The 25,586-nt window shown below is 36.6% G+C and overlaps 1 protein-coding gene across 5 annotated transcripts in view; it reads right to left on the bottom strand.

Annotated features, from left to right (window-relative positions):
* UBR1 (ubiquitin protein ligase E3 component n-recognin 1) overlaps window positions 1-25,586 on the bottom strand; it is a 184,606-nt gene that overhangs the window by 93,090 nt on the left and 65,930 nt on the right. For all 5 annotated transcript variants that reach the window (XM_032622213.1, XM_032622215.1, XM_032622214.1 and 2 more), the window contains 3 exons: window positions 21,285-21,395; window positions 9,133-9,263; window positions 961-1,099 (listed from right to left, as the gene is read on the bottom strand). In XM_032622213.1, the coding sequence (XP_032478104.1) occupies window positions 961-1,099; window positions 9,133-9,263; window positions 21,285-21,395 (381 nt within the window). The remainder of the gene's footprint in view (window positions 1-960; window positions 1,100-9,132; window positions 9,264-21,284; window positions 21,396-25,586) is intronic.

Genomic DNA, 25,586 nt, shown 5'->3' with positions numbered 1-25,586 from the left:
ATTTCCTGCTTGGCAAGAATGTCAATTATTTACTTATTGTAGTATATTCTATTTCTATCAGATAATAATAAGTTAGGTTTACTAAACTCCCATTATATGTCTTAGATAGTTTTCATGAGTAAACTTAAAATTCTTCATCATGTGTTCCATAACACACTTGTGGTCCACTAGTGGGTTAGAGGTATGGCCAGGATATTGATTCCTCAAGTCCTAGAATCACAATGCTAATTACTAGTGCCATGATGTTTCTTCTACCATCTTACCCTCCTCTTGCGGGTAGAGATTAGGTTAATGTTCCTTCTGCATATCTGAAGAACACATTTTGCTTGGATGGGTGTTAAATAAAAGCTGAGCCATGCTATCAATATTATTCTAAAAATAGTTTTAATAGATGATGTAAACTAACCAACTTCTCATAATTCATGCATTTATTCATTCATTCAATAATTATAGAAACAGACTGAGGTTGAGCTGACATTCTTTTTTTTTTTTTTTTTTTTTTTGGCGGTACACGGGCCTCTCACTGTTGTGGCCCCTCCCATTGCGGAGCACAGGCTCCGGATGCACAGGCTCAGAGGCCATGGCTCACAGGCCCAGCCGCTTCGCGGTATGTGGGATCTTCCCGGACTGGGGCACGAACCTGCGTCCCCTGCATTGGGAGGCGGACTCTCAACCACTGCGCCACCAGGGAAGCCTGAGCTGACATTCTTAACTACTCTTTGCCAAGTATATTCAGTAACTTTCTAATTATTTAGAACAAAAGAGGAAAATTAGTCATCTTAAACTGTTAAACACACACAGAAAAATCAAGTTTCAACCAATTTACTTAGGCTATAAAGGATAAATGAAGAGGATGGTTGTACCTAACACAATACTAAGGCACTTGGCAAGGGCCAGTCAACACCCAATTTCCAGGAAGCTGATGAAGACAGCATAATAATTCAAATGACACTCACGAACCTCTTTGTCTATGGCAGTGGTGTGCAACTGCGCCTCTGCGAGCTCACAGTCAAGAGCTCTTTGTAGACTGTATATGACATGGTCATATGAATGGTGTTCATCATTGAAAAGGACACAGTAGTAGCTATCATTTTTCTCTCTGTTTTAAAAAAAAAGATATATATTCAGACACTGCAACAAATAAACAAAGGAAAACACGAAATACAGGCTAAAATAATATATGCCATGTGATGAAGCAGCACCATGTAGTTTCCTACGTATGGGAAAGTACCTCTGTAATACTAGTATAGGAGGTGATTTTAAGTGGTACAGTGCCATAAAATTTAAAAACCCTGACAAAAGTATTACCTTTTCGATGTTTGTCCCCCAATTTTTCTAACTTTCAGAATTAAAATATTATTCTCAGTAAGTGGCAGTATGTCTTTAACACCATTCTTAAATCTTGCTAATCTCCCACTTCGACAAAAGGAGACAGGCCTCAGGCTCAGAACTTTCAAGCAGGCAACGACAGACAGATTTTATTAACATTTAGTTTTTATTTAACTTATTTTTGTTTTTACCTTCTATTTATTTTAAGTGATACTGGTTTTATAGCACATTTAAGTTTTTTTAAAAAAGGTATATAGATTTAAAGTGCCAGAACTACCATTTGACTGAGAGGCCTCAGACAAATCACTTAAGCATTTAATCTTGCTGAGATGACAGTAGCTTTTCCACCTCGAAGAAGAGTATAATATCTACATTTGAGAGTGGTGTGAGGATCTTATAAAATATGTGAAAATGGCTGTCATGGGCTACACAAATGTCAGAAGTTATTATCAGTTTTAAACAGTTTATAATAATCTTTCACTAAATACTCAATTGATCCTCATAACTCTAAGAGGCAGCTTTTCTCAGGCCTCTTATACCTTAGGAAATAGAGGCTCAAAAAGACTTCTCTATGGTCCCAAAGCCAATAAGCCGTGAGAATTAGAACTCAGATCTGTGAATTTGAAGTCCAGTGCGGTCTACATACATGACCACACTCAAGCAACCCACCCTTTTTAGACAGGCATATTGCTAGTATTATGTTTACCAACACAAAGTTTCTTAAAGCATTTAACTGATGCTATCAAAATATCTGAAATTAAAACCTTTGTGGACACAATCTCTGATGATCGTTATTTTTATAAACAGTTTATGGCCCAGCAAAAGTCAAAACAATACATTTAATGTTTTTAAAAATTGAAACTCTTAATTCTCTCTCATAGAATAATACAAATACACCCAATAAACTAAAAAAACTGTACTTAGGTTTGTGAAACTCCTAATATTACTCAGGTAGAAAAACTCTTACAAGCCCCAAACTGTATTTCATATCAGGTCTAGAATTCTCTTTTGCATTTGTAAATTAAGAGCAAATATTACTGTCACTAAAAGACTTATGGTTGTTAGAAATTGCTGGGTTTTAGCTAAAAAAAAACTGTTAAGGGAATTCCCTTGTGGCGCAGTGGTTAAGAATCTGCCTGCCAATGCAGGGGATATGGGTTCGAGCCCTGGTCCGGGAAGATCCCACATGCCGCAGAGAAACTAAGCCCGTGTGCCACAACTACTGAGGCTGCGCTCTAGAACCCATGAGCCACAACTACAGAGCCCGCAAGCCACAACTACTGAAGCCCATGCATCTAGAGTCTGTGCTCCGCAACAAAGACAAGCCACTGCAATGAGAAGTCCACGCACCACAATGAAGAGCAGCCCCCGTGCACCTCAACGAAGAGCAGCCCCTGCTCACCGCAACTGGAGAAAGCCCGCGGGCGGCAATGAAGACCCAATGCAGACAAAAATAAATAATAAATAAACTTTTAAAAAAACAACTGTTGGGGCTTCCCTGGTGGCGAAGTGGTTGAGAGTCCGCCTGCCGATGCAGGGGACACGGGTTCGTGCCCCGGTCTGGAAAGATCCCACATGCCGCGGAGCAGCTGGGCCCGTGAGCCATGGCCGCTGAGCCTGCGCGTCCGGAGCCTGTGCTCCGCAACGTGAGAGGCCACAACAGTGAGAGGCCCGCGTAACAAAAAAAAACCACAAAAAACTGTTAAATCCCTACACCTGAAATAAATCTAGATCCCAAAGCACAGGACAAAGGGCTATCTCCTTATTCCTACCATCAAATATTTTAAATTTTTAAAAATTAATTAATTTATGTATTTTTGGCTGCGTTGGGTCTTTGGTGCAATGTGCAGGCTTCTCGTTGCGTTGGCTTCTCTTGTTCCAGTGCATGGGCTCTAGGCGCATGGGCTTCAGTAGTTGTGGAACATGGGATCTCAAGTGCAGGCTCAGGGCTTCCCTGGTGGTGCAGTGGTTGAGAGTCCACCTGCCAATGCAGGGGACACGGGTTCATGCCCCGGTCCGGGAAGATCCCACGTGCCGCAGAGCGGCTGGCCCCTAAGCCATGGCCACTGAGCCTGCGCGTCCGGAGCCTGTGCTCCACAACGGCAGAGGCCACAACAGTGAGAGGCCAGCATACCAAAAAATAAAAAAAATAAAAAATAAAGTGCAGGCTCAGTAGTTGTGGCACATGGGCTTAGTTGCTCCACGGCATGTGGGATCTTCCTGGACCAGGGCTCACATCCGTGTCCCCTGCATTGGCAGGTGGATTGTTAACCACTGCACCACCAGGGAACCCCCATCAAAATATTTTCTTTTCTTTTTCTTCTTTTTCTTTTCTTTTTTTTTTAAATTTAATTTTATTTTTTTATACAGCAAGCTCTTATTAGTCATCCATTTTATACACATCAGTGAATACATGTCAATCCCAATCTCCCAATTCATCACACCATCCCCCCACTCCCAGCTGCTTTCCCCCCTTGGTGTCCATACATTTGTTCTCTACATCTGTCTCTCTATTTTTGCCCTGCAAACCGGTTCATCTCTATCATTTTTCTAGGTTCCACAGATATGTGTTAATATACCATATTTGTTTTTCTCTTTCTGACTTACTTCACTCTCTATGACAGTCTCTTGATTCACCCACGTCTCCACAAATGACTCAATTTCGTTCCTTTTTATGGCTGAGTAATATTCCATTGCATACATCTTCTTTATCCATTCGTCTGTCGATGGGCATTTAGGTTGCTTCCATAACCTGGCTACTGGAAATAGTGCAGCAATGAACATTGGGGCGCATGTGTCTTTTTGAATTATGGTTTTCTCTGGGTATATGCCCAGTAGTGGGATTGCTGGGTCATATGGTAATTCTATTTTCAGTTTTTTAATGAACCTCCATACTGTTCTCCATAGTGGCTGTATCAATTTACATTCCCACCAACAGTGCAAGAGGGCCCCCTTTTCTCCACACCCTCTCCAGCATTTGTTGTTTGTAGATTTTCTGATGATGCCCATTCTGACTGGTGTCAGGTGATACCTCATTGTAGTTTTGATTTGCATTTCTCTAATGATTAGTGATGTTGAGCAGCTTTTCATGTGCTTCTTAGCCACCTGTATGTCCTCTTTGGAGAAATGTCTATTTAGGTCTTCTGCCCATTTTTTGATTGGGTTGTTTTTTTAATATTGAGCTGCATGAGCTGTTTATATATGTTGGAGATTAATCCTTTGTCTGTTGATTCGTCTACGAGTATGTTTTCCCATTCTGAGGGTTGTCTTTTCGACTTGTGTGTAGTTTCCGTTGCTTTGCAAAAGTTTTAAGTTTCATTAGGTCCCATTTGTTTATTTTTGTTTTTATTTCCATTACTCTAGGAGGTGGATCAAAAAAGATCTCGCTGTGATTTATGCCAAAGAGTGTTCTTCCTATGTTTTCCTCTAAGAGTTTTATAGTGTCCAGTCTTACATTTAGGTCTCTAATCCATTTTGATTTTAATTTTGTATATGGTGTTAGGGAGTGTTCTAATTTCATTCTTTTACATGTAGCTGTCCAGTTTCCCCAGTACAACTTATTGAAGAGACTCTCTTTTCTCCATTGTATATCCTTGCCTCCTTTGTCATAGATTAGTTGACAATAGGTGCATGGGGTTATCTCTGGGCTTTCTATCCTGTTCCATTGATCTATGTTTCTGTTTTTGTGCCAATACCATATTGTCTTGATTACTGTAGCTTTGTAGTCTAGTCTGAAGTCAGGGAGTCTGATTCCCCCAGCTCTGCTTTTTTCCCTCAAGACTGCTTTGCCTATTTGGGGTCTTCTGCATCTCCACACAAAATTTAAGGTTTTTTGTTCAGTTCTGTAAAAAATGCCATTGGTAATTTGATAGGGATTGCATTGAATCTGTAGATTGCTTTGGGTAGTATAGTCATTTTCACAGTATTGATTCTTCCAATCCAAGAACATGGAATATCTCTCCATCTGTTGGTATCATCTTTAATTTCTTTCAACAGTGCCTTATAGATTTCTGCATACAGGTCTTTTGTCTCCCTAGGTCAGTTTATTCCTAGGTATTTTATTCTTTTTGTTGCAATGGTAAATGGGAGTGTTTCTTAATTTCTCTTTCAGATTTTTCATCATCTGAAGGAATGATGAAAAATCATTGTATAGGATGATGTGTATACGAATGCAAGAGATTTCTGTGCATTAATGTTGTATCCTGCAACTTTACCAAATACATTAATTAGCTCTAATAGTTTTCTGGTGGCATCTTTAGGATTCTCAATGTATACTATCATGTCATCTGCAAACAGTGACAGTTTTATGTCTTCTTTTCCAATTTGTATTTCTTTTATTTCTTTTTCTTCTCTGATTGCCTTGGCTAGGACTTCCAAAATTATGTTGAATAACAGTGGTGAGGGTGGACATCCTTGTCTCATTCCTCATCTTAGAGGAAATGCTTTCAGTTTTTCACCATTGAGAATGATGTTTGCTGTGGGTTTGTCATATATGGCCTTTATTATGTTGAGGTAGTTCTCTCTATGCCCACTTTCTGGAAAGTATTTATCATAAATGGGTGTTGAATTTTGTCAAAAGCTTTTTCTGCATCTATTGAGACGATCATATGGTTTTTATTCTTCAATTTGCTAATATGCTGTATCACATTGATTGATTTGCATATACTGAAGAATTCTTGCATCCCTAGGATAAATCCCACTTGATCATGGTGTATGATACTTTTAACGTGTTGTTGGATTCTGTTTGCTAGTATTTTGTGAGGATTTTTGCATCTATATTCATCAGTGATATTGGTCTGTAATTTTCTTTTTTTTGTACTATCTTTGTCTGGTTTTGGTATCAGGATGACGGTGGCCTCATAGAATGAGTTTTGGAGCTTTCCTTCCTCTGCAATTTTTTGGAAGAGTTTGAGAAGGATGGGGGTTAGCTCTTCTCTAAATGTTTGACAAAATTCACATGTGAAACCATCTGGTCCTGGATGTTTGTTTGAAGATTTTTAATCACAGTTTCAACTTCATTACTTGTGATTGGTCTGTTCATATTTTCTATTTCTTCCTGGTTCAGTCTTGGAAGGTTATACCTTTCTAAGAATTTGTCCATTTCTTCTAGGTTGTCTATTTTATTGGCATAGTTGTTTGTCGTAATCTCTTATAATCCTTTGTATTTCTGCCATGTTAGTTGTGATTTCTCCTTTGTCATTTCTAATTTTATTTATTTGAGTCCTCTCCCTCTTTTTCTTGATGAGTCTGGCTAATGGTTTATCAATTTTGTTTATCTTCTCAAAGAACCAGCTTTTAGTTCTACTGATCTTTGCTACTGTTTTCTTTGTTTCTATTTCATTTATTTCGGCTCTGATCTTTATGATTTCTTTCCTTCTGCTAACTTTGGGTTTGGTTTGTTCTTCTTTCTCTAGCTCCTTTAGGTGTAATGTTAGATTGTTACTTGTTTTTGAGGTAGGCTTGTATAGCTATAAACTTCCCTCTTAGAACTGCTTTTGCTGCCTCCCATAGGTTTTGGATCATCGTGTTTTCATTGTCACTTGTCTCTAGGTATTTTTTGATTTCCTCTTTAATTTCCTCGGTGATCTCTTGGTTATTTAGTAACGAAGTGTTTAGCCTCCATGTGTTTGTGCTTTTTACATTTTTTTCCCCTGTAACTGATTTCTAATCTCATACCGTTGTGGTCAGAAAAGATGCTTGATATGATTTCAATTTTCTTAAATTTATTTAGGCTTGATTTGTGACCCAAGATGTGACCTATCCTGGAGAATGTTCCATGCACACTTGAGAAGAAAGTGTAATCTTCTGTTTTTGGATGGAATGTCCTATAAATATCAATTAGATCTATCTGGTCTATTGCGTCATTTAAAGCTTGGGTTTCCTTATTAATTTTCTGTTTGAATGGTCTGTCCATTGGTGTTAATGAGGTGTTAAAGTCCCCCACTACTATTGTGTTACTGTCGATTTCCTCTTTTAGAGCTGTTAGCAGTTGCCTTATGTATTGAGGTGCTCCTATGTTGGATGCATATATATTTATAATTGTTATATCTTCTTCTTGGATCGATCCCTTGATCATTATGTAGTGGCCTTCCTTGTCTCTTGTAACATTCTTTAAGTCTATTTTATCTGATATGAGTATTGCTACTCCAGCTTTCTTTTGATTTCCATTTGCATGGAATATCTTTTTCCATCCCCTCACTTTCAGTCTGTATGTGTCCCTAGGTCTGAAGTGGGTTCTTGTAGACAGCATATGTATGGGTCTTGTTTTTGTATCCATTCAGCGAGCCTGTGTCTTTTGGTTGTAGTATTTAATCCATTCACAATTAAGGTAATTATTGACATGCATGTTCCTGTGACCATTTTCTTAATTGTTTTGGGTTTGTTTTTGTAGGTCCTTTTCTTCTCTTGTGTTTCCCACTTAGAGAATTTCCTTTAGCATTTGTTGTAGAGCTGGTTTGGTGGTGCTGAATTCTCTTAGCTTTTGCTTGTCTGTAAAGCTTTTGATTTCTCCATCGAATCTGAATGAGATCCTTGCAGGGTAGAGTAATCTTGGTTGTAGGTTCTTCCCTTTCATCACTTTAAGTATATCATGCCAGTCCCTTCTGGCTTGTAGAGTTTCTCCTGAGAAATCAGCTGTTAACGTTATAGGAATTCCCTTGTATGTTATTTGTTGTTTTTCCCTTGCTGCTTCCAATAATTTTTCTTTGTCTTTAATTTTTGCCAATTTGATTACTATGTATCTCAGTGTGTTTCTCCTTGGGTTTATCCTGTATGGGACTCTCTGCCTTTCCTGGATTTGGGTGGCTCTTTCGTTTCCCATGTTAGGGAAGTTTTCGACTATAATCTCTTCAAATATTTTCTCGGGTCCTTTCTCTATCTCTTCTCATTCTGCGACCCCTATAATGCAAATGTTGTTGCGTTTAATGTTGTCCCAGAGGTCTCTTAGGTTGTCTTCATTTCTTTTCATTCTTTTTTCTTTATTCTGTTCCACAGCAGTGAATTCCATCATTCTGTCTTCCAGGTCACTTATCCGTTCTTCTGCCTCAGTTATTCTGTTATTGATTCCTTCTAGTGTAGTTTTCATTTCAGTTATTGTATTGTTCATTTCTTTTTATTTGTTCTTTAATTCTTCTATGTCTTCATTAAACATTTCTTGCATCTTCTCGATCTTTGCCTCCATTCTTTTTCCAAGGTCTTGGATCACCTTCACTATCATTATTCTTAATTCTTTTTCTGGAAGGTTGCCTATCTCCACTTCATTTAGTGGTTTTTCTGGGGTTTTATCTTGTTCCTTCATCTGGTACATAGCCCTCTGCCTTTTCATCTCGTCTATTTTTCTGTGAATGTGGCCCCCATCAAAACTTCTGATCAAGAAAATAGCTAAAGACTTGGACTAAAGGGAGACACAGTATTCCGAAGTCCCCACCTTTGTTCACAAACCTCTCAGAGAACCTGGAAGTTGGCCCAGGCCAGTATCACACTGGGCAATTTACTCCCTACTGGGATGAATGGCTGCTAGGACCTTGTAAATCATTTAGAACAAGACCCCCAAAATGTGTTTTCTTAAAAATCTGAAGCTCCTGATTAGGCTCTTCCTTTGGCTTAACTTCTGTATAGTGTCTTAAGAGACCATCTCATATAAATGGGCATTTTGGAAGTATTTCAATGAGGTAATTCTCTATAAAATCTTCATAATGATAGTTAAGTTAAAGCAGTAAATAACAACAAAGACATTTTTCAAACACCCATTTTGCAATATAAATAACCATCATGAAAACTTCTCCCTTTAAAAAAATCCCCCACCTTATCTGGAGTTGAGGAGGCAGTTCTTTTTCCTCTTCCCATACAGTCATTTCTACAATGTATTTTATCACTGAAGGGAATATTTTCCTGGCTTGGGCAATTACCTCTTCATTCAACGGACAGCGTAAGTTCTGCAAGAAAGTATAGAAAAACATACTACCAATGTTGTATACAAGTAAGTGGATGAGAAAGATAATGTTATTAATTTATAGCAATAATTTCAATGAGTTCATTTACACCATCCTCCAGGAATGAATTTAACTTCAACTCAAGAGGCTGCTATTCACATCGGTTTAGCTTAACTCCTTGTGGCCAAGTTGGTGCTACAGATGACAGAAAGGCAAGAAGGCAAAACCACAGAGGTCTCCTTTATGATGCTCTTCATTATGAATGTTCTTCCCTGCCTGAATAATTATATCATCAGAGAACAATGAGTTATAGGGAGTGGTTATCCCCTCCAGCTGACAAAAACTTTTCTCACTAATTTATTTCAACTGATCCTTATAGCCACTCTGTTAAGGCAGAAAATTAAAGGCATTTAAAAGATAAAAGTCCCATCCAAGGTCAAAGAACCTCTAAACAGATATAAAAAGCAAGACTAAAATCTGGGCTTTTGACTCCCATGGGGGAAAAAAAATGTTAATTTCATTACAAAATACCACTTCCTTAATAAAAGGCTTGTTCAAACCAATTAGCTAAAAAAAACACATTTAAATGCTCTATGTCATAAACCATTATGGAAATGCAAATCAAAACCACAATGAGATACCTCTTCATACTTGCTAAGGTGTCTATAATCAAAAAGGGAGATAACAATAAGTATTGGCCAGGATGTGGAGATATTTGAACCCTATACACTGCTGGTGGAAATGTAAAATGGTTCAATTTGGAAAACCGTCTGAGAGATGCTCAAAATGTTAAGTGTAGTTACCATATGACCCAGCAATTCTACTCCTAGATATCTACCCAAGAAGTATGAAAACATGTATCTGCACAAAAACTTGTACACAAATATTTGTAGCAGCATTACTCATAATAGCCAGAAAGTGGAAATGACCTAAATTTCCATAAACTGAAGAATGGATAAATAAAATGGTATGTAATCCATACAATGGAATATTATTTGGTCATTAAAAAAAAGAATGAAGTACATGTTAAAAAAGCACTGAAGTTATACTTTAAATGGGTGAATTCTTTAATACATTATGCAAGTTACAGCCCAATAAGATGTTTAAACAAAGCAGTAAGCAGGAAAAGAAACATAGTAGCTCTTTAAGACACACACACACACAATCCACTCAAAATTCAGTACAATGCTTTTAATATTCAATTTTAACCTACCTGCTATAGACCGTACTAATGAACTGTATTTTATTCTGTGGTGACCAAAACATTAACCTACACATTTATTCTTTTGCACCTATTCTTTCTCACTCCCCAATGCTTTATTATTTTAATTTCTACCATCTCCTCAATATGTCACCTTTCCTCTGGAGATTTTGCTCAGAAGCTTTTGCTAGAGAGAGAGAAAATAGAGTGCTAAAGGTACTAAGAGCAATATTAATCCACTATGTTCCTATTTCTTATCTTTTTTAGCTCAATATTTCCTTTCAATTCATCAGAAAAGTAGTCTGAATTAAAGAGTTAAGAGAATCTACTCATTACTTCCATACTGTATCTATCAGAGGCTAAGTTCTTCAGAAGAGGTCTGGTAAGTACAGAAGAAACTTTTTTTTTTTTTAATTTATTTTTTGGTTGTGTTGGGTCTTCGTTGCTGCACGCGGGATTTCTCTAGTTGTGGCGAGCAGGGGCTACTCTTCATTGCAGCACGCGGGCTTCTCATTGTGGTGGCTTCTCTTGTTGTGGAGCACGGGCCCTAAAGCACACGGGCTTCAGGAATTGTGGAGCGTGGGCTCAGTAGTTGTGGCTCACAGGCTCCAGAGCGCAGGCTCAGTAGTTGTGGCGCACAGGCTTAGTTGTTCCAGGACATGTGGGATCTTCCCGGACCAGGGATAGAACCCATGTCCCCTGCACTGGCAGGCAGATTCTTAACCACTGTGCCAGCAGGGAAGTCCAAGTACAGAAGAAACTTTAAAATAAATCATTTATAGTTTAGAAAATAAGAAGGTCCATTAGAGGGAACAAAAGGGTGATAATCAAAATAGATTTTAAAAAACCTTAAAAATTAACCCAGAAATGTACTGCAGGACTAGAAAGAAACTTCTCTTAAATACACTTTAAGAGATACTGCCAAATGCTGGACGATGGGCTGATTAGTATCAGCCAGGTCTCATTACATTTGGTAAATCCCTATTATGGTTGGCACAATGCCACACGCCTGGCAGAGTATGGATTTCACATTCACCAAAGCAGAGATGAAACAAATGCGAAGTACAAAGGACTGTTGGGTGGCAATTGATTAGTTATATGCTAGCCATAAGTGTCCTTCTCTCACATCTAGATCATGAATCAGATCTAGAGTCATTGCAGAATATCCAGATTTACCTTCAGAATAAGACTGAATGACCAACTACCTTTAGAATCTAATTAGAAATCCAAAGAAATCCAAGAAGATCAGGTTAGTTCAGGACTAAATTCAGTGTACTGAGGCCATATGACTCAGGAAAACCACCAACAGACTGGAATCCCATGATGTAGGAAGAGGGAGGCTAGTTTTGTAAACTCAATGAGCAATTTAACTCCCAAGGATTCTTCAGCTACTTAACACAAAACAGTACAAAAACAATTTTCTAGAATGTTAGTTATGGAATGAAGAGGATATAAAAATCAAGCCACAAAGCCCTCTGACTATATGCTAAAATATTCCAATACCCTTTAAAAAAATATCAGAGGAGGAAATGGAAATAATCAGAATGAAAAGGGTTCTTAAAACAGAAACAAGAGGGACTTCCCTGGTGGTACAGTGGTTAAGAATTCGCCTGCCAATGCAGGGGACACAGGTTCGAGCCCTGGTCCGGGAAGATCCCACATGCCATGGAGCAACTAAGCCTGTGCGCCACAACTACTGAGCCTGCACTCTAGAGCCTGTGAGCCACAACTACTGAAGCCTGCACACCTCTAGCCTTTGCTCTACAACAGAGACAAGCCACCCCAATGAGAAGCCCACACACCACAATGAAGAGTAGCCCCTCCTCGCCCCAACAAGAGAAAGCCTGTGTGCAGCAATGAGGACGCAATGCAGCCAAAAATAAATAAATAAATTTATTTTTTTTAAAAAAAAGAAAGAAACCAGAAACAAGAGAATGAATAGAAAGGGACATCTGGTGATATTTAATCAAGCAAATTTTTTATTTGTCAAATGAAGGAATAATCATTTGGAATCAGGACAAATAAATGAGTAAGAGAGAAGAGGCAATCTAAAAATAGAGGGCTGAGGGACTTCCTCGCGGTCCAGTGGGTAAGACTCTGCACTCCCAATGCAGGGGGCCCGGGTTTGATTCCTGGTTGGGGAACTAGATCCTGAACGCATGCCACAACTAAGAGTCTGCATGCCGCACCTAAAGATCCCAAATGCCGCAACTAAGACCCAGAGCAGCCAAAATAAATAAATAAATATTTTTTAAAAAATAAATAAATAAAAATAGAGTTCTGAACGATAAGGTATATGTTAATGATAGGTGAATGGGTAAAGAGTATATGAATATTCTTTGTAATCTATTTTTGCAACTTTTTACAAATTTGAAATTATTTCCAAATTCAAGGTTAAAAAAAAAAAAATGTGCTAGAGCCCAGATTCTAAAGATCTGAATTTTAGTCCCAGCTGTCACATTGTCTGGATTACTATGGCTCTTTAATACATTTAAAATATGTTTGATCTATTCACACTCATAACTCTTCAGTTTTTCCTGGCAATTCTCATAATCTTTTCCAGAAGAACTTCTGATTACTTTTGTCAAGTTCCAAAAGAGAATTTGGCTGTTATTCTGATTGGGAATATAATGAATTTATGGACTAATTTTGGAAAAACTTTTATCGTTTGTTATACTGAAACTTCCAATCCAAGAATGAAATGTGTCTTCTGATTTTTTGTTTTTCTTACATGCCCATACTCCTACAGGAGTATAGTTTGAAAGTTTTCTTAAAACAGACCTGGCAGATTTCTTCTTGGTTTTTTCCCTAGGTATTTTATTTTTTTTGATGGTATAGCAAATGGGATCTTTTCTTTCACTACATTTTCTAAAAGCTATTGCTTGTAAGGGCATTCAAGAAATATTTTTTCTGTAACAACCTAAGTGCAAAAAGAATTTGAAAAAGAATAGATACATGTATATGTAAGTAAATAAATAAAGTGACTTGCCTGAAAAAAAAATTTTGTTGAATACATTAAACTATGATTTTTAGTATGTAAGTTCCATAACTAACAACCTAACTAAACTCTACTATAGTTTCCAATTCTTTTTCAGTTAATTTTCTTGGGTTGTCAAGGTATAAATCATGACTATTTTGCCTCCTCTCCAATATTTATGTATTTTAGTTCATTCTGTTTGTCTATTTGACTGACTTCCAGAATAGCGGTAAATAATAAGAGCAATAGTGAATTTCCTTATCCTGTCTCTATCTATAATGGGAATACACTAGTGCTTCATCATCAAGCATGATTAACAGCTTTTGATTTGAGGCCAATAATTCTGGAAGAAACTGAAAATCTTATCAAAGAGCTACTTTCCCAAAAAGTGCCAGGCATAAACAGTTTCACAGATGAATTCCAAAAACAGTTCATTCTAGGAATGTAGGCATGACTGTATTATTCTGTCAAACTTGATTTTACCTGTTAGTTTTATTTAGGCTTTCAGCATAACAATTATTAATACAACTGATTTATAAATTCCATATTATGTCAGATCTGAAGTCAACATAATGTTGGCTTTATATAACAAATTTGGAAAATTTCCCTCTTCTGCCCTCTGTGTTCAGGAACAATTTGTATGTTTTTGTTATTTGTGTAGTGTTTAAGTAATCGAGTGATTTTTATTTATTTTTTATCTTTTTTTTAAATACAGAGAAACCAGTATAATAAAAACTTTTACCTAAATTTAGTAACTCTTTTTTCCATATATGCTTCCTTTTTTGTTGCTTATTTTAAGGTAAAAAAGAGTCATCATGATATTTTACTCCTAAATACTTTAATATTGATTGATTGATTGATTGATTGATTTTTTGTGGTACGCGGGCCTCTCACTGTTGTGGCCTCTCCCGTTGCGGAGCACAGGCTCCGGACATGCAGGCTCAGTGGCCATGGCTCACGGGCCCAGCCACTCCGCGGCATGTGGGATCTTCCTGGACCGGGGCACGAACCCGTGTCCCCTGCATCGGCAGGCGGACTCTCAACCACTACGCCACCAGAGAAGCCCTTTAATATGTATTTAACATGGATATTTCCTTATATAATCTTAATATCCTTATTATAATCTAATAACATTAACAATAACTTTTAAATATTATCTGATATCTTGACCATATTCAAGTTTCCTAATTATTCCCCAAATGTCTATCACATTTGGTTATGCCTCAAGTCATTTACATCAAAATGAATCTCTCATGCCCACCCCTTGACTTTTGTTCTTCATGACTGAGGTCAGGCCAATTTTTCCTATAAAAAGTCCTACATTCTAGATTTATCTTGAAATGTCCTATATATATTTATCTTCCTTGCGGTATTCTTTATCTTGTTCATCTCTCCCCTGTATTTCTATAAACTAGAAGTTAGATCTCAAGGCTTTATTAAGTTCAGGTAAAACATTTTTAGCAAGAATATGTCATTAGTAAGACTATGTACTTCAATTTCTTAGCAGCTTGAGATAAATTCACATACCATATAATTCACTAAAAAATACTATTCAATGGTTTTTATGTGCAGCTATTACCACAGTCAGTTTTAGAACATTTTCATCAACTCAAAAAAACATACAAGGGCTTCACTGGTGGCACAGTGGTTGAGAGTCCGCCTGCCAATGCAGGGGACACGGGTTCGTGCCTTGGTCTGGGAAGATCCCACATGCCACGGAGCGGCTGGGCCCGTGAGCCATGGCCGCTGAGCCGGCGTGTCCGGAGCCTGTGCTCCGCAACGGGAGAGACCACAACAGTGAGAGGCCAGCGTACCGCAAAAAAAAAAAAAAAATACAAAAAACCTTTAATGATCACACCCACAAGGTCTCCATCCTCATAGACCTAAAAAATCACTAATCTAGTTTTTGTCCCTATGGATGTTCTATTCTGGACATTTCATATAACTGAGATCATGTAATATGTGGTCTTTTGTAACTGGCTTCTTTCACTTAGCATAATGTTTTCAGAGAGTTCCTCTAAATTGAAGTATGTTTCAGCACTTTATTCCCCTTTATAACCAAATAATATTCCACCATAATGGGTATAACCTAACCACATTTGCTTATCCATTTATCAGTTGATGAACGTTTGGACTGTTTCTAATTTTTATTAAGAATAATAATACTATTCTATTATTGTATAACACTGTTTTATTATAATAATAACACTATTATGAATAATGCTATGAACTTTCATTATATATAATTATTTGAACACCTGTTTTCAATTATTTTGAGTCTGTCTAGGAGTAGAATTGCTGGGGCATGTAGTAACTCTACATTTCACAGGTTGAAGAACTGCCTCTTTCCAAAGTGGGTGCACCATTTTACATTTCCACCAGCAGTGTCTGAGGGTTCGAATAACACTTGTTATTGCCTGCTTCTTGATTATAGTCATTAGCGGGTATTAAGAAGTATTTCATTATGGTTTTGGTTTGCATTTCTCTAATGACTTATGATGTGGAGCATCTTTTCATGTGCTTATTGGTTATTTTGTACATTCTCTGAAGAAATTCATATTCAGATCCTTTGCCCATTTTAAAAACTGGGTTGTGAAGAATTCCCCGGCTGTCCAGTTAGGACTCCGCGCTTTAACTGTAGAGGGCACAGGTTCAACCCCTGGTTGGGGAACTAAGATCCTGCAAGTCACACAGTGAAATGAAATGAAATAAAATAAAATAATAAAATGCCATCACTAAAAAAAAAGAAAAAAAAAAACTGGGTTGCTTTTTTATTTTTAAGTTTTAAGAGTTCTTTGTAAGTTCAACATACCAGTTCCTTTTATCGGATAATATGACTTGCAAATATCTCTCTCTCATTCTGTGTACTATCTTCTCACTTTCTTGGTAGTGTCCTTTGGAACATAAAAGTGTTTAATTTTTTTTTTTTTTTTTTTGTGGTACGCGGGCCTCTCACTGTTGTGGCCTCTCCTGTTGCGGAGCACAGGCTCCAGACGCGCAGGCTCGGCGGCCATGGCTCACGGGCCCAGCCGCTCCGCGGCATGTGGGATCTTCTAAATCAAATATTTCCTTAGGGTTTGCAAAATGTTGATTTTTCTAATTCTATTATTCCTTCTCTATTAGCTAGCATTCCTGTAGAAAGAAGAGCTTTACCTCATGAGCTGGAGATACTTGCTTACAATGAAATACAATTCCTGTTGAAAAGGTAGAATAAACGTTTAGTCCATTCCCTTCAATTACCAGTTTTTAGAGTAAGGAAATGATACAATAACCACTGCATGGCAACAAACAAGTTTTATTCTATTTAGTTCTTGTGTAAGTTTCATTATTAGAAACTCATGGATTTTTATATATCAAGTATGATTCAGTCAATCATAGTGGTTATTTATTATTGTTTTTCTGATGCCCCAATTGTCCAACTCAGGTCAGTGGGAGCCTTTTCAAACTGGGTTTTAGGTTCTTTTGACACAAACCCATCCTCACAAGCCAACTATCAGTCCCATCCCCAACCCCAGAGGGGCTAGAGGTTGAATCAATTGCCAATGGCCAACGATTTAACTAATCGTGCTATGTAACAAAGCCTCCATAAAAACAAACAAACAAAAAATCTCCCATGGGCTTCCAGAGAAATACACACAGATGTCTCTAAATACATAAAAGATCTACTACTGCTAAATTCTTTCCAGGTAACGAAGCTTTCAGCCCCTGCATGCTCATCCCCTAGATACAAAAGGATGCAATGGACACTTTAAAATGACTACTTTTCTCTTCCTTAGGTCAGATAAATTCTGAGGTAAGCCCCCGGTCCCAATTTATTTTTCTTCCCGTCACTTTTATATATAACTGAGTTGATTTGAAGCATCAAGACATGCACATGTTAGCACAAGTTAAGATCTGATCACATCTAAATATGCCTGCACTAAATCCAGAACTGTGACACAACAGCACTTAAGTAAAATACTTGTAAATCTGCTTCCCTAAATCTGGGACACTGAGAACAATTAGAAAAATGTAACTCTGTCCTTAGAAACTGTACATGTTGAAGGAGTGGATATTCAACAAAAGTCTGTCAGTGACCATAAGTACAAAGTAAATACTAAAAATGTTTTAATGCAAGTAAAAAAATATATTCTTGTGAAAATATTTAGGTTTGCCAAAAATTGTCTTGTTAAAACAAGACAGTTTATGCCATGCCCAATTATTTGTTACATGATTTCTGTGCAAATCTTTATAACTGGACAAAGCCTCAGTCCTAAAATGTTCCTCTTTAATTAAAATTTATCCAAACTCAATCAGAAGAGTCCATTTGAATTTATTGTTTTACATAAACAACATTAGAATCTATTTCTTTTTATATTTTTTCTTCCAGTTTTGAGATATAATTGACATAGCACTGTAAAAGTTGAAGGTGTACAGGATAATGATATGACTTAAATACATCATGAAATGATTACCACAATAAGTTTAGTCAACATCCATCAAGTCATATAGATACAAAATAAAAGAAAAAATATTTTTTCCTTGTGGTAAGAACTCAGAGTTTACTCTCTTAACAACTTTCACATATAACACACAGCAGTGTTAATTATTTTAATCATGGTATACATTATACCCCAGGACTTATTTATCTTACTGGAAGTTTATACTTTTTTGACCACCTTCATCCAATTCCCCCTCCTCCCACCACCTGCCTCTGATACCACAAATCTGATCTCTTTTTCTATGAATTTATTTGTTTGTTTTTGAAGTATAGTTGACCTATAACACTATGTTAGTTCCTGGTATACGACATAGTGATCTGATATATATTTGATAATAAATGGTCACCGTTTCAAAATGGTCACCGTAAGTCTAGTCACCATCTATCACCATACAAAGATACTATATAATTATTGACTATACTCCCCATACTGTACACTTCATACCCATAACCTATTTTGTAACGGAAAGTTTGTACCTCTTACCTCCCTCACCTATTTTTTTCCTCTCCCTAACTCCATCCCCTCTAGCAAACACTTGTTCTCTGTATCTGTGACTCTGTTTCTGTTTTGTTATGTTTGTTCATTTGTTTTGTTCTTTAGATTCCACATATAAGTGAAATCATACAGTATTTGTCTTTGTCTGATTTATTTCACTTAGCATAACACCCTCTAGGTCTATCCATTTTGTCTCAAATGGCAATATTTCATTTTTTTATGGCTGAGTAATATTCCATTTTGTGTATGTGTGTATATTTACACAGACACACACCACATCTTCTTTATCCATTCAGCTATTGATGGGCACTCATGTTGATTCCATATCTTGGCTATTGTAAATAATGCTGCAATGAACATTAAGGGTGCATATATCTTCTCAAATTAAATAAATTTTGTACTTTTTTCTTAATTTCATTTTTGTATTGTTCATTACTAATGCATAGACACAAGTAATTTTTATATAATTATCTCATATCCTGCAACTGTGCTGAATTTATTAGTTCTAATAATGTTTTAGTGGATTCCTTAGGATTTTCTATATACAAAAATCATGTCATCTGCAAACAGAGCTAGTTTTACTTCTTCCTTTCCAATCTGGGTGCTTTTTATTTCTTTTTCTTGCCTAACTGCCCCAGCTAGAACCTCCACTACAATATTGAATGGATATGCTCTGTGGCAAAAGCAGAATCTGCCTTATTCCTGATCTTAGGGGGAAAGTATACAATATAATTATAGTTGTGAGTTTTTCATAAATGCCCTCTATCAGGTTAAGGAAGTTCTCTTCTATTATAGGTTTACGTCTTTTTAAAAATTTATTTATTTATTTATTCATTTATTTTTGGCTGCCTTGGGTCTTTGTTGCTGTGTGCGGGCTTTCCCTAGTTGAGGCAAGCGGGGGCTCCTCTTCGTTGCGGTACGCAGGCTTCTCATTGCGATGGCTTCTCTTGTTGTGGAGCACGGGCTCTAGGCATGCAGGCTTCAGTAGTTATGGTACGTGGGCTCAGTAGTTGTGGCTCGCGGGCTCTAGAGCGCAGGCTCAGTAGTTGTGGCACACAGACTTAGCTGCTCCACAGCAGGTGGGATCTTCCCAGACCAGGGCTCCAACCCGTGTCCCCTGCACTGGCAGGCGATTCTTAACCACTGTGCCACCAGGGAAGTCCCTATAAGTTTGTCTTCTTATCATGAAAGTGTGTTGGATTTAGTCAAATGCTTTTGCTGCATCTACAGAAATGATCATGTGGCTTTGTTTTCTATTCTATTTATATAGTATTACATTAACTGATTTTCAGATGTTAAACTATGTACTGTATTTTACATCATACGAGGAGGCTCATCATGCCATATCAACCCAATATTCATAATGATGCTAATACTGATGACTGGTTTCAGGTGACAACAGTATGATGCCCTCCCCTGCCCGCCTCACTGTACAGTTTTGTTTTTTCTCTTATGACTAGCAAGTAATCTATGAGATGGTAATTCAGAACCATGCCCACACTGTTCCTCATCAATTCAAGTTTTAAGGGTTTTAGCATCCATTAATGAGCTTTGTCTAAATCAAATATTTCCTTAGGGTTTGCAAAATGTTGATTTTTCTAATTCTATTATTCCTTCTCTATTAGCTAGCATTCCTGTAGAAAGAAGAGCTTTACCTCATGAACTGGAGATACTTGCTTACAATGAAATACAATTCCTGTTGAAAAGGTAGAATAAACGTTTAGTCCATTCCCTTCAATTACCAGTTTTTAGAGTAAGGAAATGATACAATAACCACTGCATGGCAACAAACAAGTTTTATTCTATTTAGTTCTTGTGTAAGTTTCATTATTAGAAACTCATGGATTTTTATATATCAAGTATGATTCAGTCAATCATAGTGGTTATTTATTATTGTTTTTCTGATGCCCCAATTGTCCAACTCAGGTCAGTGGGAGCCTTTTCAAACTGGGTTTTAGGTTCTTTTGACACAAACCCATCCTCACAAGCCAACTATCTATTCCCTAACTCACATGTGGAATCAGGCAGTTTTACAAAAAGCCCTGATTTCTTTTAGTGGGAAATGGTACTTAAGAGATCAAAATATATACCCTAAGGTTATTCAATGCTATAGATATCAGGAACAGTTTAAAGAGTACAAAAACTATTTATTCCTTAAGTTTTGAAAAGGATTCCTCTGTAAAACTATTAGAGCATGGCATTTTTTAGGAAATACTTTCTTGTGACAATTTTCTAAATTTCTTCAATGGTTACTGCCTATTCAAGTTTTCTATGTTTTTGAATAAATTATGGCACTTAATACTGTCTGATAAAAGAAGAATCTATTTTCAAATGTATTTGTTCAGAGTCATAAAAGGAGCCTTTTACGATCCTCCTGTATCTGTAGTTCTATGGTTATTTTCCCATTCCTTTTTAATGGTCTACATCTGGGCTTGCTCGCAGTATTTTTTCTTGATTAGGACGTATAGTGGATAATCAGTTTCCTGACGTTTTTTTCTTTAAGAAAAGCAATTATGGAATTTATGTGTCAATTCTACTGTTTTCTAATTCATTATATTCTCCCATCTATTAATAACTACTTCCATTTGCTCTTTTAGGTTAACATATTGTTTACTCATCAAATTGCTTAACAAAAAAGTATTCTAAGTTCATCTTTTCATTGTAAATTCATTCCTTCTTTAGAGAAATATGGATATAATTATCAAACACTTAAATTCTCTAGAGTCAAATAAAACTCCTTACATTTAAATATTAGAACATAAAAATCAGGATTATCAATGGAATTCGGCTTAACCCATACACATAACATTTATTTCTATTTAATTTCATCAACCTTAAAATAGCAATTTAAAAAATAGCAATATTCTTACCTCTTTTGTGGTACCTGCTCTTCCAGGTTCATGACTTATACAAAAAGGGCCAGTTTTCCATGCTTCTGTGTCTCCACAGTCACAAAATCCTCCTCCAGTAGAAGTATGCATCTGATAAATGAAAAATGAGTATGTCTTAATTTCAAAACATATCACAAAGCAAAGAAGAATGATAAAGATGACTCAAATAATAAATGTTTCCCTCTATTTCAACCTTAATTGCCTTTAATGTTATAGATATATATCAAAAAATATTTTGATTAGTTAACCAAAAAAAATCCTTAATACTTAATCATAACAAAACTGAACCTTCAAAATTGATATTTTTGAAACATATTCAAAGTTTTTAAATAATAGTTTTTAAAACTTTGTACTAATGGAGAACAGGTTGTGATGCGTGCAAAAAATAATCTATACTTCACCCAGAATGCTTCAGTAGATTTTATGATTAAACAAACTTCTTAAAAATCATTATAATGATACTTGTATAAGTACTTAAGACATGTATAAAGTACTTTCATCTATACTGATGTTCCACAGCAACTAAAACTTATTCACATTTTCCCTGTGAGGGTTCCTGTAAAAAAAAAAAAATTATCTAAAATATCCTAATTTAGATAGAGAAGGATGACAATGACCTGAATTTGAATCTTCCCCAAATCTCCCCCCTCCAAAGCATACAAGTAACAAGGAGAACAAATAAAGCCACACATGACCCATGTCTGCAAGATTACTAGGAGACAAAAAGTAAATACCACAACCTTCAAATGACTTGCTTTATCAGAGTTCCTGTTGCCTATCACTTCAAGCCTGTGGTTACAGACAATACGAGAGGGAAGCTTAAGTGACCCCATGAAAGAGAACAGAGGGGTACAAAGGACTTAGATCAAGCACAAACAAAATCACACTCCAGAAGAGAAAGCCCAATGCCAAGGGACAAATACTGAACACAGGTTAGGACTTGGTGGTTCACAGGGAAAGAGACTGAAAGTAAACAGGACCAGAAGTGGCCACCTCAGAAAAGCATTACTTTTGGAGGAAAATCAAATACATTAAAAAAGGTGGTAACCCATTATAGATGGGGCAGTAAATGAAAGAAGTAAATAAGAAAGAAAATTTAAGGATCCTATGAAACAAGAGAGAAACAAGACATGCCAAACCCTCCCCTCACCTCACCACCATCACCAATATCATCTATAAAATAAGTTAGGGGCTTCCCTGGTGGCGCAGTGGTTGAGAGTCCGCCTGCCGATGCAGGGGACACAGGTTCATGCCCCGGTCTGGGAAGATCCCACATGCCACGGAGCTGCTGGGCCGGTGAGCCATGGCCACTGAGCCTGCGCGTCCGGAGCCTGTGCTCCGCAACGGGAGAGACCACAACAGTGAGAGGCTCGCGTACCGCAAAAAAAAAAAAAAAACATAGAAGAGGGCAGAACTGACAGAAGAGAGCACTTGTGAAACCTATCCATGAAATGAAAAAGAAAAGAAAAAAGTACACCATATCCACACAAAACTGCAAAAAAAAAAGCCAAAAAATGCAAATAAGAGCCAAAACGCAATTATGAAGCTGAAGAAAACTATACAATGCTCCAAACTGAATTACACAGCCTCAAACAAGCATTAAAAACCCTTAATCAGACTAAACACCTTTAATCATAAATATAAGAACAGAAACGGACAAAGAAATAGGAATAAATAAAATGAGACTCAAGTGAACTAAGGGGAAAAACCAGGAAGAAAACAATATCATATCAGAAATGAATTTTTTTTAATTACAAGATGATAGACTCAAATGAAAAGTTAATAAATAGCATTGAAACAAAGCAGGAAAACAAGAGAATGAAAATAAGATGAAGTAAAGAAATACAGGGTCAGAGAAAAAGTGGTTGAAATAGAAGATAGGCCTAATAGAGGCAGATGAGTATAACTGGAATCACCAAAGAAAAATCAAAACAATGGAACAGAGGTAATATTTAAAACTGTAATCTAAGAAAACTTCCTGGAAATAAAAGACCTGAATCTACACAATCAAACGGCCAAGAGTGACTAAGAGAAAACTCACTCAGTATGATCAACTCCAAAGTATACCCTCCTAAAACTACTGGACTTTAAAGATAAAAGTCCTGAGGCCCTAGGCAAAAAGATGAAATAACATAATCACAAGAAAATTAGACTGGCATCAGACTTCTCAATAACAACACATAAAGCAAGACAACAGCAGAGCAGCGTTTACAAGGAAAGAAACTGCAAACCAAGAATACTGTCTACAGCCGAGCTATAATATAATTTTGAACATGTCAGAACTTAAGGAACACAGTTTACATGCGACCTTCCTTAGGAATCTACCTGAACAGTGATCAGCAAACTTCCTGTGTAAAGGAACAGACAGTAAATATTTTAGTCTTTGCAGGCCATGGAATCTCTGTTGAATTACTCTATTCTGCTCTGGCAGTGAAGCATCAGCCACAGACAATAAATAAATGAACCAGCATAGCCACATTCCAATGAGACTTTATTTATAGGCACTGAAATTTTAATTTCATATAATTTTCATTTATCATGAAATATTATTCTTCTCATCTTTTTTCCCAACCATCTGAAAATATAAAAACCAAGCTAAGGGACTTCCCTGGAGGTCCAGAGGTTAAGACTCTGCACTTCCACTTCAGGAGGCACAGGTTTGATACCTGGTTGGGGAACTAAGATTCCGCACACCGTGCGGTGCAGCCAAAAGAAAAAAAAAAAAAAGAATAAAAACCAAGCTTAGCTTGCAGGCAATACAAAAACAGATGGTGAGCCAGATTTGACCCACAAACTGTAGTTTACTGACCCCTAGAGGATGCACTTCAGCTGACCAAGCAGTGACTGGGGAACTTCAGAAAAAGGACAGATGGCAAACATTTTATGTATTTAATTGTAACGCTAAGAACAAATCAAGGGTGTTGAAAGATACATGGATAGAAGAATGTAAACATTATATGATCTCACAATCAGAAAGACTACAACTAAAAAGTGGGAGAAGGGTAAGAGAAGGCAACATAAGATTATCAACTATTAGATAGGTAATAGGAGGGAGTCAAAGATAGCATTAAAACAGACTAGATAATAAAAAGTTACATAAGGGAGTAAAAAGGAACTAAAGGCATTATAAAAATTATTAGTACAAACATTATCACTAGAACAATAGTAACAAAAGAAATTAGAATATACAAATCAATTTTATAATACTGAAGAATGCTAGACTCATCCACGATTACTAAAAATGTAGTTGTTTCACATGAAAGTAAAAGCATAACCTTAGTATAGGGAATGCCATGGAAGCAAGGCACAAAATCCAGAAGCATTAAAAAAAAAATCTGGCAAATCTGACAACATATAAATTAAAATGTCAGTAAGGCAAATGATAGCATATATCAAGTTTAAAAGACAGAAAATAGATTTTATACAGTCAAAAAATACACTTAATTTATAATCCAGCAATATCATCCTGAGGTTACCCAAGAAAAATTAAAACAAATGCCCACACAAAGACATGTACTTGAATGTTTGTAACAGCTTTATTTAAAAGCTGGAAACAAGACAAGTATTCATCAACTGATGAACAGGTAATATATTGTGGCATATCCATACAACGGCATACTACTCAGCAATAAAAAGGAACAAACTGCTGAGACATGAGAGGATCTCAAAGGCACTATGCTAAGTGAATATAACCAGATAGGAAACACTACATACTATATATAGATTTCACTTATATGACATTCGGAAAAGCCAAAACTATAGGGACAGAAAACTGATCAGTGACTGCCAGGAGCTGGGGTAAGTGGGCAAGAGGACTGCCTGCAAACGGGAGAACTTCTGGGAATGATATGTTTTATATATTGATTATTGTGGTGGTTACTGAACTGTATGTCTGTGAAAACTCATGGAACTACACTTACAAGGGTAGATTTTATTGTATATAAATTATATCTCAAAAAAATCTGACTTTAAAAATTATTAAAGACAAGCATAGTAAGAGAAAATATTTGTAACGTATATAACAGTAAGAAAAAGGCAAAAGAAAAATAAGGATAAAAACAGGCAATACACAGAAGAAATTAAACATAAAATTAAAAAATGAAAAGATATTAATACTAGTAATAGAAATGCAAATTAAAATGAGATTATTTGACTAACGGATTGGCAAAAAGTAAAAGGACTGACTAAATAAACTTTGGGGATGTAGATAAAGAACATTCTCATATCCTTTTTTTATTTTTATTTTTGGCTGTGTTGGGTCTTTGTTGCTGTGCACAGGCT

Source organism: Phocoena sinus, chromosome 2, assembly GCF_008692025.1.
Source record: "Phocoena sinus isolate mPhoSin1 chromosome 2, mPhoSin1.pri, whole genome shotgun sequence".
Classification (NCBI taxonomy): domain Eukaryota; kingdom Metazoa; phylum Chordata; class Mammalia; order Artiodactyla; family Phocoenidae; genus Phocoena; species Phocoena sinus.
Note: the sequence above shows the minus strand (reverse complement) of the source record. Positions and strands in the feature narration are given on the sequence as shown.